The following is a 19,429-nucleotide window of genomic DNA, read 5'->3' as shown; positions in this document are numbered from 1 at the left end:
GACTCGTTTTGTCACAGAACCAGTGAAGGTTAAGTTAAAATTTTCTGAAATTGTCAAATTAAGATGCTATTTGTAATTTTTTAAATGTTATTTGTATTAATTTCCTATTGCTGCTTCAAACAAATTGCTACAAATTTAGTGACTTAAAGCAATACAAATTTTTTATCTTAAAATTTGGGAGAGGTCAGAAGTTCCACATGGGTCTCACTGGGCTAAAATCAAGGTGCACTCCACAGGGAGGCTCTAAGGTAGTTTTGCCTTTTCCAGCTTCTAGAGGTTGCCCACATTCCTTAGTTAAGGGCCCCCGCATCACTAAAACCTCTGCTTTTCCACCGTCACATCTCATTCTCCCATCTCTCTCCTTTGCTGATTAAGGACCCATATTACACTGGGCCCACCCAGATAATCTGGGATAATCTCTCCATTTCAAGGCCCTTAATTACATCTGCAAAATCCCTTTTGCCAAGTAAAGTAACAAATTCATAGGTTCTGGGGATTAGGATTTAGACATTTTGGGGGGCCAGAGTGCAATATTCTACCTGTCACACTACTTAAATCAGTCATGTAAATCAGAGAAAACCCAAAGGGGGTGGGGAGAAGCGCCTACAAGGAAGTCAAGTACTGGGCAAGTAAAACATACAAATTTGGACACTACCTCATCATTAATATTGTATTTTTCAAGATACCTAATGTTTTGTGTTTTCTGACAAGTCATCAATAAAATACCTCTGTGGAGCAAATTAATAATTTTTAAGGCTAAAGGAGTACTTACTGAACTAGAAAACAAGTTTCTTCTAATTTTTTCTTTACAATAACTTATATGCCCTGAGTTACCTTTAGAGTTAAAAAGTCAGCCACAAAGATATCTGAATAAATGTATAAAATCACCATTGTGTCTTATGTCAAGAATTTCCTTTTCTGTTTTGTTTTGATGTGGTAGTTTTCTTGGTATAAATCAACTTCTTATCATTCCAGTACACAGTACTACTATCTCTCAAAAACTAACCTATGACTTTTTCTTCCATTGAAGTTAATTTGATTCTGTTTGGGTTAGTGCACAACACTCCTTTCATTTGACCAGACACTATATCTCAAAACTAGGAATTTAAAAAGTCATCGTAGAAGATTACACACTGCAACAGATTTTTCTAGATGCAATATTGTGATTTATAGGAAAAACTGTCATTCAGATGACCAAATATATATGTTTGATCTTCATCCACAATTCCTGGCTCACAGCTTCCCAAAACCCTTAGAATTTCCTGAGTGATAAAAGTAATGGGATTAAAAAAAAAAAAAAAAAGTAATGGGATAGTATCTGGTTTCTGGTCCTCAGCTCCTGAAAACACTTCATGGAAGGTGACTTTTGGATCCCACCCCCAGGGTGGGAGCTGGTTGCCAGGGGATTAGAGGGTTGGGACTTTCAGTCCCACCCACTATGCCACCCTGACCTCCAGAGAGGGGAGAGAGGCCAGAGATCGCCAGTGACCAATGATTTAATCAACAATGCCTATGTAATGAGGCCTCCATAAAACCCCAAAAGGACAGGGTCTGGAGAGCTTTCAGGCTGGTGAACACACAGAGATTTGAGGAGAGTGGCACACTTGGAAAGAGCATCATGGAAGCTCCATGCCCTTTCTCCAAACCTTGCCCTCTATACATCTCTTCCATCTAGATGTTCATCTGTATCCTTTATCATAGCCTTTTATAATAAACCAGTAACCTAGTAAGTAAACTGTTTCTCTGAGTTTCGTGGGGTGTTTCAGCAAACTAATCAAACCCAAGGCAGGGGGTCATGGGAACCTCTGATTTAGAGCCAATTGGTCACAAGTACAGGTTAACAACCTGGGCTTGTGACTGGCATCTGGCATCTGAAGTGGAAGGAGGTCTTGTGGGGCTAAGCCCTTCACATGTGGAATCTGATTCTCCCTCTGGGTAGACAGTGTCAGAATTGAGCTGAATTCTCGGACACCCTACTGGTGTCTGAGAATTGCCTGTTGGTATGAGGAAGCTCCCCACCACACAGACACGCACAGACACAGACAGACACAGACACACATAGACACAGACACTCACAGACACACACACACACACACATGCTGGAACTGGGCCTGGGAACCCTTTTCACCAGAGGAAGAAAAGTAACACTAATACAACCTTAAAAATTTACTTCCTTGAGAAAAACCATCCATATACATGATCTTTTTTTTTTTTTTGCGGTACGTGGGCCTCTCACTGTTGTGGCCTCTCCCGTTGCGGAGCACAGGCTCCGGATGCGCAGGCTCAGCGGCCGTGGCTCACGGGCCCAGCCGCTCCGCAGCATGTGGGATCTTCCCGGACCGGGGCACAAACCTGTGTCCCCTGCATCGGCAGGCGGACTCTCAACCACTGTGCCACCAGGGAAGCCCCATATACATGATTTTTAATACCTATACCAAAGTAAATTGAAAAGAACATTTTAAAATGTAATAAGCCTATACATTGCTAATTTTGGTTAAAATGAAAAAAGTGTTAATGAAACCAAATAAACAAATATCAATACATTCTGACATGTTTAACACCATGCAAGTTTTAGATATTTCTACAGATATATCTGACACTCTGGAGTGGACACCTATACATCACACTGTATACAGCTTTCCAGTAAGGGGGCCAAAATACAATTGGCATCAATAAACAACTGCCACAAATATTAATTTTCAACAGTTATGAGAAGGGGGGAAACATCAGATCAAATATAACAATATTTTTGTAGACCACATGCAAGAAAAAGTTAATTCTAATGTACTGCCTACGTTTTAAGAATCATATATATTTTTAGACCATCAAAATCTTGCTCAATAATAAGACTACAATCCTCATGACTTCATTTCAACATGCTCCTTGATAATGAGATTCTGGTTAAGCTCGTAAGTCAGTGATTCTCAACAGGGTATACCAGTACATACTGCGGGCCCCCCAAAGCTTGGGAGCAGTGGAGATGTTACTAATTCATATGTTCTCTATAATGCCATTGCCATGGGGCAAACTGAACATTTCAGCATAAAAATTCCAGTTTCAACGTGTACTTGTTATATGAGCATGATTCTTTTCCCCCTACGCCTTCAACAGCACTCCCTCCCGCTGCCCCCCAATCTCAAACCCTTCCCATCTTTGTTAGCAGGATCACTAGACAAGCTAAATGGAAGAAAGATGCAGCTATTTAAGGCGAAATGCCAAACAGGAAGCAACACGTCCAATGACAATTGAATAAAAACTTTTCAAGTAAAAACTTTGATTTAGGACTCTAGGTATAGAAAACACTACGATTTTTTTCCTTATATATTCATCAAGTTATCAAATATTCATCAGGAAGACGGAGAAATTAAATATAAAGAAATCTGACTTTAGACTCTTCACATCCACAGACTGCCTAGTGATAAACTGAGGCCTCTCTACTCCTTCCAATAAAACCCTATGGGACCTACTTGCTCTGTCTTCACCTGACAGGAAGAAGCCAAGTTGGCTCCCAGTGGGTTGAGCTCCAGGTAGTCTGTAAGGTGAAAAGTACAGAAAGCTAGGAAGAAGGCAAAGAATTAAGAAATTTAGGAGAAAAGCAAAAAGGTTTATTTGTCTTTGGAAGGTCTATTTGTCTATTTGTCCAAATTCCAGTTTCCACAAATGTTTATTCACTCATTAACAAAAATTTCAATGCCTGCTATATATAAGGCAATGTTTTAGGTACTAGCAAACAGCTGTGAACAAAACAGACAAAATCCCTGGCCTTCAGAAAGCTTAAGTTCTAAGCAAGAGAGAGACAAATAAGGTGACTTCTAATAAGTGTATTAGGAGGTAACAAGTGTTGTGAAGAAAATTAAAGTTGGGGGAAGAGAGGACAGGACAGGGCTGAAATTTGAGGCCTCACAGAGAAGGTGACATGTGAGAAAACACCTGAAAGAAGTAAATTAGCTAATCCTGCAATCTAGAGAAAGCAATCCGGGCAGAAGAAAGAGCAAGTACAAAGCTTGAGGCTTATTTGCAGACAAGAAAGGTGGCTAGAGGGCAGGAGTGAATGAGCGAGGTTGAGAGTAACAGATAAGGTTAGAGGGAAACGTGCGTTTGTATAAAAGTGGGGAAAGTAGGTGTGGGATAGAAAGCAGAGAGAGCCTATAAAATTGGCTTTTACTCTGAGCAACACAGCGAGAATCACTGGAGGGTTCTAAGCAAAGTTTTAAAAGAGTAGCTCCTATTCAGAGAACAGTTTGTAAAGGACGACACGGACATAGAGGGGATCATGGCTTGGACCAGTGTACTGAGAGGTGGCCAGATTCTGGGTATATTTTGAAGACAAAGCCAGTGAGAATGGAGTATAAGAGAAAAAGAAGAAAACCAAGGATGACCAAGGCTCTGGACACAGCAAATAAAACGATGAACTTGCCATCAACTGAGATGGGGGGAGTGAGACAACAGATTTGAGAGACCAGTTCAGTTTTTTAGCCTCACTGAGTTTGAAATATTACATATTCAAGAGAAGATGTTGTATAGGCGGCCGCTGGATATGAGAGTCCAGGGCTCAGGCATACAAAAGTTATTATACAGATTTAATTTGAGATTCTTATCTGACCCTGTAACTTTTCAAGGGATCAACTTGGGATCACAAATTTAAATGTTCTTCTAAAGGGCAACTGATTCAATACAACAGCAGAACTAAAACGGTATGTTAGGTAGTGCTGCTTTATCTCTAGAGACATTATCATCTGTCCAGTGGGAAAGTTAGACCATGATTAGCACTGACATGATCTCCCAGAAAATAACCTGGCACCACACTGCTGACACTCCAGAGACAACAGCACATTTAAATTCACACCTCTGCCGTTACCATTTCACTCCCACTCCCAGATTCCATTTTTACTGGTGTCAGGTTTTGGCACCAGTAAAACGTTGGACGTTGGACGTCCCCAACTTCCTCTCATCACGTAAGATAATGTGACCTATGTGAAATTTATACCCAACAGTCATGTAAAAGATACTTACTTAATACTGTGGAAGCTTTAGCTTTACCCTTCTCAATAATGAATCTTCCTCATTCCCATTTTACCAGGTACAAGGCTGAGGTTGATTTTTTTTATTTCAATTTCAAATGGGAAAGTCTCACATTTTATACTTAGTATAAATTTTATGCACATTATACACTTTATACTTAGTGTATGTACTTTGGAGATGATTTTTTAAGTATATGTGCTGCCAAAGCAAACACTAAGATAGTTTTCTTAAATGCCTAACATCGATAAACCATAATATACCATATCTAATGAAATCTGGAGAGCAAAAGACAGGTAGAAAGGGAGAAGTAAAGAATACTTTTCGGAGACTTCCCCAGTGGTCCAGTGGTTAAGACTCCGCCTTCCACTGCAGGGGGCGTGGGTTCGATCCCTGATCGGGGAACTAAGATCCCACACGCCGCACAATGTGGCCAAAAAAACAAAAAAAAAATGATTAATTTTCAATATTTGTGGACTTCTGTTAACCCAATACAATGTAAACAACTAAAAGTTTTTAACATATTTCAAGGATATTTACAAATCAGGATATGACTACCCAATAAAGACAGAGCCATAATCTTTCTACAACAGTTGAGAACCATATTATGCAGTGAATAGTCAAAAATATTTGCTGATAGGAAAGACAGAATCCACATTACCAAGAACCAATTACAATCAATCCTTGGCCCTAAGAACCTAGAAACTCTGGAGTATGTGGGAATGCGGATTTAATGACAAAGAAACTGTTTTATAAATGAAATAAGACCAAATTTAATATCGGTCCTACTGGGAGAAGTTTTTGTTCAGCTGTAAGAATGCAAAGAGGTACAAGGATGGTTATCCAAAAGAAGTAGATATAGGTAAAGAAATAAAGGCAGCACCAAGAAGACACAATAGTCACAAAGACAAGAAATAATAGCCATAAAGACAAAGATATATTGATTGGTCTAATGTGTGTGTCAAGGGTAGAAAATAATTCAAAGCAAGAGTTCTTAACATACGATACACTAACTTGAAGAAACAGTGACCCCAAAAGAGGTTAAAAATCACTGCAGTGTAGTTCATTACCATCTATAAATTTACATGTACTATAACACCACCTTGTAGTTAGCATGTACGTAGTACGCTACTACCTGCAAAAATAATTTTAAGAGTGTTCCAAAAGGCATACAGGTAATTAAAGGACAATCACACCTAGATACAAAAGATCACATAATGTAAGATTCCATTTATATGGAACATTCAGAATAGGTATATCCACTGAAACAGAAAGCAGACTGGTGATTACCAGGGACTTGGGGGAGGAGAAAATGTGGAGTAACTGTTTAAATGGGTATAGAGTTTCCTTTGGGGTGATGAAAATGTTTCAGAACTAGACAGAGGTGGTGGTTGTACAACACCGTGGATACACTAAATGCCACTGAATTGTTCATTTTCAAAATGATGAATTTTATGTTATGTGAATTTGACCTCAATTTTTTAAAATTCATAATAAATAAAACCCTTTTGTAGCTCCTGGTTTAAAAAAAAAAAAGACATTCACACCATCTGTGGTACCTCAATTTGGGGAGAGAAAAAAATCAATGCAATGTAATGGAACAGCACAGATGGCTGAAGACAGCTCAGTGTGCTTTCATCCCTCGTCCTCAGGACAGGAGAACACTGGAGCTAACAGTTACTAAGTGCCTGCTGTGTCTGATGTTCAGAAGGGCTCATCAGCTGGGACTTTTCTTTTTTTTTGGCCAGGACAAAACTAAAATTAAAAAACTGAGATTTCTTGAAATCTATTCTTAGGACTTGCAGGTTCATATAGTCATGTATTCCATATTCTTGGGGCTATATTCAGGGTGATAAACAAAAGAAATTAGTACTGAAAAAATATATATACACAGCTAAGCCATGTTGAAGGCTTAGCTATTGTTCCACACAGATTTAACTTTAGTAGTTACTCAAAATTTTCTTTACAAAACTTAATGTCAAAGTAAGCACCCCATCCAAATAATTTAAATCCCATAATTCAAATAGCTAACCTATTCAAAAAAAAGAGAGGGGGAGGGAAAAAAATACAGAGGAGTCAAGCAACTGCTTCTATGAAGTACATCATGAATAACTAACTCACAAGGTCAATAACTGGAGGAAACCTTACTCTCTCAACACATCTCTGTCCCTGAACAGCTCTGAGCCAGAGACTGAGACCAATATCCAGAATTTCCTTAGGAAAGCACTAAAACACAAAACACACAAATCATAATTTGAACTATGGAATCAGCTGGCCACGTGAAATCAGTTCCATAAAGTTTGCAAATATTCACTACATGACATTCATGTTAAATTAACATCAGTATTTTCAAGGTCAATATTATGTTTGTTCAACTTCTTGGAGTCACACATTTTTGTGATATTTTTAACATCTGACTAAAGCTTCTATCATCACAAGACGCTCACACTGTTTACAAACACTCTGAAGCAGCAGCTGGTGTTCCTCAGTCACATCTTGTTACAATAAATAGAGTAGCAGTTTTAAACTCCAGGTATACGGTTTACTACTGATATGTAAAAATCTTTGCTATAACTTAAAAGTTTTTCTAATGATGGAAAGACACATGCACAATGAAATGGGAGGCAATTTAAGACAACGTTATGACAAGATCACAAATACAGAGATTCTTATGCATGCATACTGGGATTATAGCTATCATGCTGAATGAAATAAATACTAAATAATACTGACCTTCCTTATATCTTTCATGTCATTTTTAATATCTTTTCCCATCCCATTCAAAAAATGAAGAAACTTACCCACACAAGCATTGAGGAATAGCCAATCAGTCTTTTTCATCCTGTTTTTAATTTGCTTTAGTTTTTTGAAGTCCACTTCAAGTTCCTCCTTGCTGCCAACAGCACCAGCCAACTCAATCCTCTGAAAATCCATTTTCATCTCAGAGTCCCGTTTCGTAGTCGGCGGTGATCTTCTTTGGCTGTTGCCACTGCTACAGCTTCCTCTCCATCGAGCTCTGTCTTGCTCATTTATTATTGAAGAAGCCTCTTCCGTCTCTGCCAACTCGATTGCTTCAATATTATTAGGTCTGGGATGATCGCAAACAACACATTTTTTAGCTTTGGCCCAGTTTTCATATGTGCAAATAGAACAAGTCCAATGCTGGGTCCTTGTGTTCAGTTTATTTCTATCATTGTATTCCTCGCAAGGGTCAACAGAAAAAGCAACTGGTCTTGAGCCAGATCCTGAGGATTGAGGAGATTCTGTGGGACTCCTGGTCCTACGCTGGGATAAACACTGAGTGCATCTGATTGCTCTTGGCCAGTTCAAATATGTGCACATGTGGCATGACCATTTATTCGCATTTTCCATGCTGTACGAAGACTTAACCCTTGGTCTTGCACTGGAGTCTGGACATATCAAAGGACTACTTCCTCCTTCGGTGCCGGAAGGATCCCAATCTCTACCGACATCACTTGAACCACTTTTAAATGGATCTTCTGTAATTATTGTTCCACTAGGTCTCTGGGCACGACACATAGTACACTTGATTGCAGATGGCCAGTTTTCATACGTACAGTATTCACAAGCCCACTTAATTCCACGTTCTGACATTGTGCACTTCTTGAAGTGAGTTATGTCAGGCAGGAAGCTATAAATAATTAGGACATGGTTATTAAAACAATAACTACATAATCCCATCCCTGAAAACATGCCCAAAATATAAAAGTACCCTTCAACTTATAAAACCTCAATTTCTCAAAAGATGCATGTAACATTTCACACTCAACTACCTTTTCTTAAAATTTCCAGAGAGATACTGGACATAAGTTCCCAAAGAAAAATCTTAGACCTGGGAATTTAATGAAAATGTACTTTGGAATGCAAGAGAAAAGGCAGAAGATAAAGGGAGGTTTATTCTAAGACGGAATGAGGTTAAATCAGGAATCCTCTAACAGAGATGTTTAATCTCAGCCAGGTCATCACCATCAATTTAGAAAAACAACCAATAGTTAAAAGATTCAAAGGGAAGGGACAGAACACAAACCGAGTATCTTAAACACATAACCATTCTCAAATTATGAGCAACATAGATTATTATGCTATCTAGGTATAGTACCACAATGTTTGATTCACTAAAGAATTCAGAAAATCAAACAGTCAATTCTATCATTCTTGCTAAGGGAGAAAAGCAGCCTAAACGTGCTAATTATTCACTGCTCTTAATAAGCACAGGTAGGAAAGAAAGATGTTAAGTAGTAATCCTTACAATTAACAAAGTAACACTGTGAAACAGAGATAAAGTTCCTTGATAGCCTATATCCTCAAAATCTTGTTCTGTCTAGAGTGCAGAACATAAAAACTGCATATCACCTATACTTGGGACAATCAACTGATGAAACATCCCTGACATAACAACTAGCATAATCGCTCCAATATAATTTTGAATATTTATACTCAAAATATTCAATATTTAAAATATACTCAAAATTCAATTCATATTAAAAACATATTAACTATTTAAAAGGCTCCTAGGATTCTACACTGGGCTTCCTAACACTGCAATACAATGAAGACTATAATTTAATGGCAATCATTTATAAATGAAGCAACTTACACAGCAAATGTAATAATAATTTTTTTAAATAGCTTGAATTTAGACACTGGCCACTAAAGCCAGCCTCTCCATTTTCTTAAATCCCTTCTCAACTAAATTAGTATCATCCTGCCACCTATTTGTAACCAGAAAAGTGAAAGAAATTCTAGGCAGAGTAATAGAAGCTTCTCCTTCTCATTCTCAGGGATTTTTCCTGAACCTGGAAAGCAAAATCTTTCACTTTATAAGTGTAGTATTATGTCCCTGCTTGCCAAGTCCTCACCCCTTTTATAGTGTAAACTTTGTTAAGAGGACAAATTCACTGTTAAGAGAGGCTACTATTTAATAGCTAAAATAAAAATCACACTTACTAAGATTTTAGTTTCCATGCTATAGCCTCCACCTTGCACATGGTCAGAATAAAAGTACAGCTTATAAATCAGACCAAAGACAAGATTCAGTCGTCATGGTGGCTCAGATTCTGACTTCCTCAGGAGATACTGCAAAACGTGATAAGTGGTTCTGTATGACTGTGAATAGCTATTCCTGTAAAGGAGACCAAAACTGAATTTCACTTGAAGCCTGTTACTTTATCCAAAAGTATTTTTTTAAAAGGCTTTATTTTAATAAATTCTCTATTTTAATCCTACTCATTTATTTTAATAATGGACTACTATATTCAGAATTTTAATTTAACACAGCAATAAAATCAGCTGATTGGGCTGGTGAGTCAAATCAGACATAGGAAAGATATTTTCCCCTAAAACCTTAAACACATGTGTGTGTGAACTATTATTATCATTAATCTTAAATTGGTAGTCCTAATAAATTAATTCCTACTGAATTACTTGTTATTATTGAAGGGGGAAAGGGGGCATAAACCAAGTAAACAGAAAAAGCAGAAATATATAGCTTATATTTAACTCTGAAGTCTTTTTCTCCTTCAGCAACTTTATTTTCCTCTAACCCAGGTAATTTATCTGCTTAGATTTTTCACTTTAGTTTGTACATACTGATTAAACACCATTTGACAGCAATCTGAAAGTGTGTTGAAGGGCAAAGACTATAATCATAAAAGCATCCATAAAATGGACAATTGAGATTTAATGGCAACTTTCATATTCATTAGGCAGTTTCTTCCTTTGGTTTCTCAGGAATTAAATATAAATAAATTACTTGCTCATGCTATTGTAAACTAAAATGAGCAAGCAGAAACTTATGACAAAAACAAATGACATAATGAACATATCCAAGGCTATAAGTAATTTCAGTATTTCATTTAAAATATTCACATTCAAAAATTCATGCTTGCTTTGTTAAGTCTTACTTTGATGTAGGCTCAACTAAATAGTTTGTGGCGTTACATTAACTAATCTTCATGGGATTAATGTGCCAGCATAACATACTTAAATGTCCATGCCTGACAAAAAACAAACAAAAAATAAAGAATCATTGTCATATATGCCTGGTAAATAGGCTACCCCTCCCAAAAATTCAGGTAACTAAGCAATACCAAAACCAAGCTCAAGAGTTTTGGGACTTCCCTGGTGGTCCACTGGTTAAGATCATGCGCTTCCAATGCAGGGGACACGGGTTCGATCCCTGGTGGGGGAACTAAGATCACACATGCTGCGTGGTGTGGCCAAAAAATTAAAAAAGAGTTTTAAGATAAGTGCATTATATTAGATAATGATGTACATGGTACCAACTCTATAGGGAATTAAGACGTTGTCTTAGGATTATTGTTTTTTCATAACCAAAAGCTAAAATTCATTGGAGAGGATTATCTGAGAGAGTCATCTGTACCTGTGGTAACAGTAAATGGAATGGAAGAGTAAAGGTAACATCAGTTCAACTATGTGATTTTGCATTATTGAGGTGAAATTAACACTGAGTACACTTTTTCTACCAGATGTCAAAAAGAACATGAAATAATTTTTAATAGCAAACAGCTCTGAGAGTTAATACTGTGCATTGAAATAAAACAATTACTAAATATCTTTCAAGTTAACATATATTCATATACCCAAGTAAATTTAATTTACAAGTCTACTTCTGCATAAAATACAGATTTCCAAATTCTAGCCAGTGAATCATACTTCAATTAATCGGTACACAAAGCAACAATAAAATCTGTATAATATGGATTTTCTTTAAGCAGATCTAGACACAAGTGCTACTCTTAAAACAAATATTCCTTGGTTCAAATGCAGTATCAGCAGTTCCCATCTTGTGGACCAAAGAGTCCATGAATCTATTTATACATCAACCTCTACCTGCAGACAGACTGAATAATGTCTCCAAGTATAGCAACCATTTTCTAGTATTAAATTCATAACTGCTTTTGATTATATACTTCCCAGTTCAAACAATAATAAAAGCATGAGCATTATGATGTATGGGTTAATGGCTAGGGAAAGGGAGGGGCTCATAATTGAACATTTTTTATACTGTCATGCTTAGTAGTGAATTAATTAGACCATATTTGTGAAGCATTACTAAACAATGTAGAATAAATACACCTATTTTGAAGTCAATTACTCAAAATTGTAGCTACACTACAAATTCCCCCAACCACCTACTAAAACCCTATGAGAGAGAACTAGAGAAGTGAAATGATCCTCACCAAGCACAGACTCCTTGAGAAACAAACTGAGAGAAGTTCAGTTGTCAGTGTCAAATGATGAGCAGTTATCCAAAGGAAGGACTGACAGTCTTTTGGTTTTATATTAGCTTTATTAATATTAAGTCTATATTTAGTAATATAAATATTAATTTATTAATATAAATTGGTGATATAAATATTAATTAGCATAAATCTGGACGATTTAAAAATGCTCAGAAAGCATTTTAGGGGACTAAAGATGAAAGCTAAAACTAGAAGCGGGGCTTTCCTGGTGGCGCAGTGGTTAAGAATCCGCCTGCCAATGCAGGGGACATGGGTTCGAGCCCTGGTCCGGGAAGATCCCACATGCTGCGGAGCAACTAAGCCCATGCGCAACAACTACTGAGCCTGTGCTCTAGAGCCCGTGAGCCATAACTACTGAGCCCACGTGCCACAACTACTGAAGCCCACACGCCTAGAGCCCGTGCTCCGCAAGTAGAGAAGCCACCGCAATGAGAAGCCTGCGCGCTGCGACGAAAGTAGCCCCCGCTGGCCACAACTAGAGAAGGCCCACGTGCAGCAACAAAGACCCAATGCAGCCAAAAATAAATAAATAAAATAAATAAATTTATTTTTTTTAAAAAGCGCTAAAACTAGAAGCACTGGTGAACCCTCCATCTACAAATCTCACCTCATTTCCGGGCTCCAATATCTTGTCACATCCTATATTAAAATCCTCTTATCTTCCTCTCACAACAAACCCCTATCCTGATTTCTCTCTCCAGTTTCCGTTAAGGACACTACTAATACTACTGCACCCAGCATAGAAACTCAGACTTATCTTGAATTCTGCCTTCTCCTCACAGATTCTTTCTAGTGGTTTCTGTCCAAACAGTTCTTTTCTTTCCATTTCAGCTGCCATCAACCCTTTTGCAGTTCAGGTCAGAACTACTATAATAGCCTCCTAAGCGCCTTCCCTCTCTAAATCCATCCAGCTCACCGTTACCAAAATAATCCTCCTAATAACAAGTCCCTCTTTCTGAAGCTCTTCTGTAACAGTATAAACTCTCAACTCCTTACCAGCATACAAACACACCACACACACCCCAGACTCATTCAGGTACCACCATCCCTCCACAATACACACATGAAGGCACTACCTTAGAAAAACAAGCACAACAGACACACACTCAAGTTCTGGCGAATCCTACCCATCCTTTAAGGTTCAGTTCTAATCTCATCTCTCTCGTAAAGTTTTTTCAAATCATTTCAAGTACACTCCAAGCAACCACACTTCTATCGACATTTGGCACCTACTGTATGTCTTCTTGGGGCTAGTTTCTGGAACACTGACTTGTGTGTCTTCCCCATATCATTTCCTCCCCTCAATTTTCAATGAGGTAGCCAAGCTTTCAAAAACTATGGCTCAGGGATTTCCCTGGTGGCACAGTGGTTGAGAATCAGCCTGCCAATGCAGGGGAAAACAGGTTCGAGCCCTGGTCCGGGAAGATTCCACGTGCCGCGGAGCAACTAAGCCCATGCGCCACAACTACTGAGCCTGCGCTCTAGAGCCCGCGAGCCACAACTACTGAGCCCAACACACCACAACGACCGAAGGCCGCGCGCCTACAGCCCGTGCTCCACACCAAGAGAAGCCACCGCAATGAGAAGCCTGCACACCGCAACGAAGAGTATCCCCGACTCGCCACAACAAGAGAAAGTTCGTGTGCAGCAACAAAGACCCAACAGCCATAAATAAATAAATACACACATACATACATACATACATACATACTTTGGCTCAGGGATTCTAGTGGCATGGAATGTGGACCAGCCCTATGTTCAGTAAAATCCAGAGAAGAGACCATGTTGAGTGACCTGAACAAAGAAAGGAGTGGAGCTTTTGAGCAATTTCAAGAAAAAGGAGAAATTCTAGAGGATGGGATCCACTCCTGTGGTAAGACCTCAGTACAAAGTGTCTGCCTCTAACACCTAGGTACCAAGGCAAGGCATGCATGAGCTGGTTAACTATTCAAGTCCTGTGGTGTTAAGGGCACAAGTGCACAAACCTTTGTGATCATTAAAAGTCCTAAATCTTTGTGAAATTATGTATACATGATTAAGAATCAGTGACACCCAAAAATATGCTGACCTTCCTCCCATACAGAGATCACTGTTATCTATGTCATCTGCATCTAATGAGATTTGCTAAGAAGGCCCCTTCCAAGGAATGTGTGGACAAACTAGACAAAATTAATCTGGTTAAAATAATAGTTAAAATAATAACAGTTAAATAACACCTGTCATGGTGACCTTGGCCTTACTGGCACTATGCCTTAATTAAGTCAATTACCAGTACAACCAGTACATCTAACTTCATTCCACCAAACCTAAGTCCTTAAAATATAACAAGAAATACAAAGTTTACATTTCAATAAGTCAACATGGTGTTAATTAGGAAAACTAATAACAGCTACAATGCTAATGGTTTTTCTTTAAACCGCTGGATAATTAGTAATCCACCGATCAGAATGGAAGAAGATATATAGACACAAAATTAACTTACAGTGTGTCAAATCTTACACAAAACAATAGTAATGCTCCTTTTTAAAAATCTATCTTCTAGTCATTTCTGGAGGAATTCTACCTCTTTATATACTAGGGCTTTATCTGTAATTTCATCAACTTCCTCTGTACTCTCCAGTTCCTAGACAGTAACTAGAAAGGAAAGAGGAGTAACAGATAGATACATAGACAGATACATAGATAGATAGATCCATCTTGAGCTACTGTAGAACCCATCTTAGCATGATTTCTTTACACAGTTTCAGAGACATCACAGGTCAATCACATACCCCAAATTATAATCCCAAACAAAAATAATTTAATGTTAACAACCTATGACAAGTTACTGAAGGTCTACTACGCACTCAGAAACGTGGAGAGATATAACCACGTAGATAAAATACTGTCCTTGTACTCACGACACCTGCAATTTAAGTAGATGAAAGATGACTACGGCTTTCTTAAATGTACATGGAAATGGAGAGATTATATCCAAGACTGCATATAAAGCCAGCGTTTAAAATACAATAAAACAACTTTCACAAAAGCTGTGAACATACTACTTCATTCAGAATTTGATTTCTTTTATCATCGTATCTATTCTCTGTTCACACTGAACAAATTAGTCCCAATTAACAATATCCACAGGAACCAACCAACAGTCACTACTAAACCTAGTCCAACTAAAGGCCACCTTTTTAACCAAACACTATGTTATCTATGTGACAGAGAAAGGAGGGGTAGAAATTTTTAAATACTCAGTGAGTTCTAATACAAAAGAAAGAAAGAAAACGATTTGAAAAGCAGGCACAAACAAATGAAATATTCCAAGGCAAAACCAATTCAGAGCTACTCTCTTGTCCAAAAACATCTTGTTCCCAACGCCTCGACCCTGTTCAAATTTCTTTGTCATTTTCCCTAACATCTAATCCCCTAAAGTTAGATGAATTAAAACACTTATTTTATAAAGGCAAATTATTTACAAGTGTTACTTATTAATAGTATGAAGTCATTCAATTAGATTACTTTTTTCACAATTCCTACTGTAATGAATAACAGGAAAGTAGGGTGGGGATTTTGTGAGTTGGATTTTCATTGCAGAGACAGGGAGAATAAGTAGGCAAAAGTTTAGCAAAGGGCAACCTGGGAAGGAATGCCAAAGACAGCAGCAGGTTGAAAAGACTGCTTACCCAACCATTAGAGATGGATGTATGTCCAGGCCAACTCTGTCTACTTCACAACTTTGCCAGGGTCAGCCTCATCCAACTAAGAAAAGAAAATAGCTAACACTTCAGCATGTACTGTGTGCCAGACACTGTTCTAAGCACTGTACCTATACATCAGGTAATCTAATCTTCAGAATCCTATGAAACAGGTACTACTATTATCTCCAATTTTAAAGACTGGAAACAGGAAAAGAGAAGTTGAGTAACTTGCCCAAAGTCACAAAGCTACTAAGTGGCAGAGCCAGGATTTGAACCTGGGCATTCTGGCTCCAAAGTCTGTAGCAGACAGACAATGTAATAAAAATACATTTATACTGCAGCCCATAGTCACTTATTCCCACTATCCAGAATTTGGACAATTAACAAACTGCATGTAATGCCTCACTAAACAGTCTTTCCTAGATAACCAATAACATACAATATCTAAACAAGCAAACTTAAAAAAATACAAAACTTGTTCACACCCATTTTGCTCACATTTTAGCTTTTCAAAATTACAGAGAATCTTCCCAAAGCTTATCTAGATTGAGAACTACTGCAAAATGCCTAAAAAGTTAAGTAAGCAGGACCTAAAAAGTTATTTATAAAACAAGATATACTAAATTTTCCATGTAAAATTGAGTGGAAGAAAAAACCACCAATCTGAGGTATTTATCACGACTTTAGACTATAAAATGCCTTAAGTATTTTTAATTTTGGAGGCAATCCCTGGGGAAGAAAATATTATTAATAAAAGTCAGCCTGACTTCTCTTAAACCAATACACTAATCCAGATTACTAAAGAAACCACTGTATGTCAATTAAAATAATAAAGCCCTCCATTTGCATTAAGACAACTGAAAAAGGGAAAAGCCTCCCCAAATGACAGGTGTGTATTAATCACACTACCTATACATGACCTTGTGTTAAAGAAAAGCAAAGAATGACTATCTTTGAGATAGTTAATAAATTATTTTTATCTCTAAGAGCTTCCATTTTCCCATCTGTGAAAAAATAAATGAGTTAAACAAGATGATCTCCAGAATCTCCAAAGTCTCACATTCTTCTATGTAAGGACTCACTTTAGGGGGGACGATAAATTGGAAGGTTGGGATCTATATATAAAATAGATAATAAGAACCTACTGTATAGCACAGAGAACTCTACTCAATACTCTTTAATGGCATATATGGGAAAAGAATCTAAAAGAGAGTGGATATATGTATAATTGATTCACTTTGCTGTACACCTGAAACACAACATTGCAAATCAACTATACTCCAATAAAAATTTTTTTAAAAAGACTCACTTTAAAATCTTGCTTATTCAATTTATTTTGCATACTATTTCCAAAGTTAATTAAAACATTTTTTAACTTTTCCCTGCTCCATCTGTGACAAGTGACAAGCTCAAATTTTAAAATATATACTTAATATTAATGATCACTTAATGTATCTAAGCAGTAACAAAATCCTATTTCTAAAACAAAGCTATATCATACATCCATACATCATACCACCTATGAATTATTTGTGCCAAATAATAGTAACAGTTATCAAACCTGAATGTGATCAAGCTTCTAGATCTAACTACCAGTTTACAGGATCACAGGGGATAGAGGAACAAACTGATTTCCATGGAGATGCAATCAGCAAATTCCTATTGGTGTGTGTATATTAAAACTTATATACATGTTAAAAATTAATTTGAACACTGATTTGATATTAAGAAGTTGTTTAAATGTTAAGGTGTGATTAACAGTATGGTACTTATTTTTCTAAAAGAGTACTTTTCCCTTAAGAGACACATACTGAATTATTTACAATGTTATAAAATGGCTTGAATTTGCTTTAAAATAATCCACTGGGAAGAAGCAAGAAAAATATAAATGAAACAAGACTGGCCATATGTTATTAACTGGGTGATGGATACATGAGAATTCATTCTCCTAGTCTCTCTATATGTATATATGTTTGGAATTTTTCATAATGAAAAGTTTTAAAAATCTATCAAGAAGGTAACAAAAATGCTATTACAGACTAAGAATTAAGGCTTAGATTGCTAAGATTAGAAAAGGAGCAAGAAGCAGTATGCTGTATATTATTAACAGTGCTACTCAAAACTTGGTCCAGGGCCCTGCAATATTCTACAAACTGTTTACTAGTCTGTAGAGAAACTGAGAGTAAGCATTTACAAACTTTTATAGCAATTTTACAGAATAATTTTATGATTGCTGAAACTACAGCGGCGAGGCGGAATCTGTTCGGAAAAGCAGGCAAGTTTCCCCGTGTTACGTGGAAACAACAATGGACACCCAGAAGGACGTTCAACACCCAAAGCAGCAGCCAATGATATATATCTGTGGAGAATGTCACAAAGAAAATGAAATAAAATCAAGGGATCCAATCCGTTGCAGAGAATGTGGATACACAATAATGTACAAGAAAAGGACTAGGGCTTCCCCGGTGGCACAGTGGTTGAGAGTCCGCCTGCCGATGCAGGGGACGCGGGTTCGTGCCCCGGTCCGGGAGGATCCCACGTGCCGCGGAGCGGCTGGGCCTGTGAGCCATGGCCGCTGAGCCTGCGCGTCCGGAGCCTGTGCTCCGCAGCGGGAGGGGCCACAACAGTGAGAGGCCCGCGTACCGAGAAAAAAAAAAAAAAAAACCTACACCTAACTTAATGGTGAGAAACTAGAAACTTTCCAGCTGATATCAGTAATAAGGCAAGGATGTCCCCTCTCACTACTCCTTTTCAGTGTCAAACTGGAAATTCCTGCTAATACTGTAAAACAAGAAAAGGAAATAAAAATACAGATTGGAAAGTAAGAAATAAAATTGTTTTTATTCGCAGATGACATGACTTGTCTGTGAAGAAAATCCAAAAGAATCGACAAAACTCCTGCAGCTAATACAGAATTATAACAAGGTTGCAGGATACAGGTTAAATAAGTAAATTGCTTTCCTATATACCATCAATGAACAAATGGAATTTGAAATTTAAAACACATAGCCATTTACATTAGCACTCCCAAAACTGAATTACATAAGTATAAATCTAACAAAATATGTACAAGATCTATATCAGGAAAACTACAAAACTCTGATGAAAGAAATCCGAGAACTAAATAAATGGAGAGATGCTTCACGTTCATGGATAAGAAGACTCAATATTGTCAAAATCTCAGTTCTCCCCAGCTTGATCAAAAGATTCAATGCGACCCCAATCAAAATTCCAGCAAGTTTGTGGGTACTGACAAACTGATTCTAAAGTTTATATGGAGAAGCATAATATCCAGAATAACCAAACAGTAAGAATAACCAACACAGTACCGAAGGAAAAAAAAAAGTCAGAGGACTAACTACCCTGACTTCTACACTTACTATGCAACTACAGTAATCAAAACACTGGTGAAAGAACGGACAAACACATCAATGGAAT

General features: G+C 37.6%; 1 protein-coding gene across 4 annotated transcripts in view; it reads right to left on the bottom strand.

The window, feature by feature from the left end:
• The window catches only part of ZRANB1 (zinc finger RANBP2-type containing 1), a 68,972-nt gene that overhangs the window by 37,856 nt on the left and 11,687 nt on the right, over positions 1–19,429 (bottom strand). The window contains exons 2-3 of one of the 4 annotated variants that reach the window (XM_060126793.1): positions 9,988–10,162; positions 7,821–8,671 (exon numbers count right to left, since the gene is read on the bottom strand). In XM_060126793.1, coding sequence (XP_059982776.1) covers positions 7,821–8,671; positions 9,988–10,028 — 892 coding nt within the window. In that variant the 5' untranslated portion in view covers positions 10,029–10,162. Of the gene's footprint in view, positions 1–7,820; positions 8,672–9,987; positions 10,163–15,976; positions 15,998–19,429 lie in introns of those variants that run through there. The other 3 variants (XM_060126794.1, XM_060126795.1, XM_060126796.1) reach the window with 3 other exon arrangements.

The sequence above is a fragment of the Lagenorhynchus albirostris genome, chromosome 16, assembly GCF_949774975.1.
Source record: "Lagenorhynchus albirostris chromosome 16, mLagAlb1.1, whole genome shotgun sequence".
NCBI classification, from domain to species: Eukaryota; Metazoa; Chordata; class Mammalia; order Artiodactyla; family Delphinidae; genus Lagenorhynchus; species Lagenorhynchus albirostris.
The sequence above is the reverse complement of the archived record's forward strand: the minus strand, read 5'-3'. Positions and strand labels throughout refer to the sequence as shown.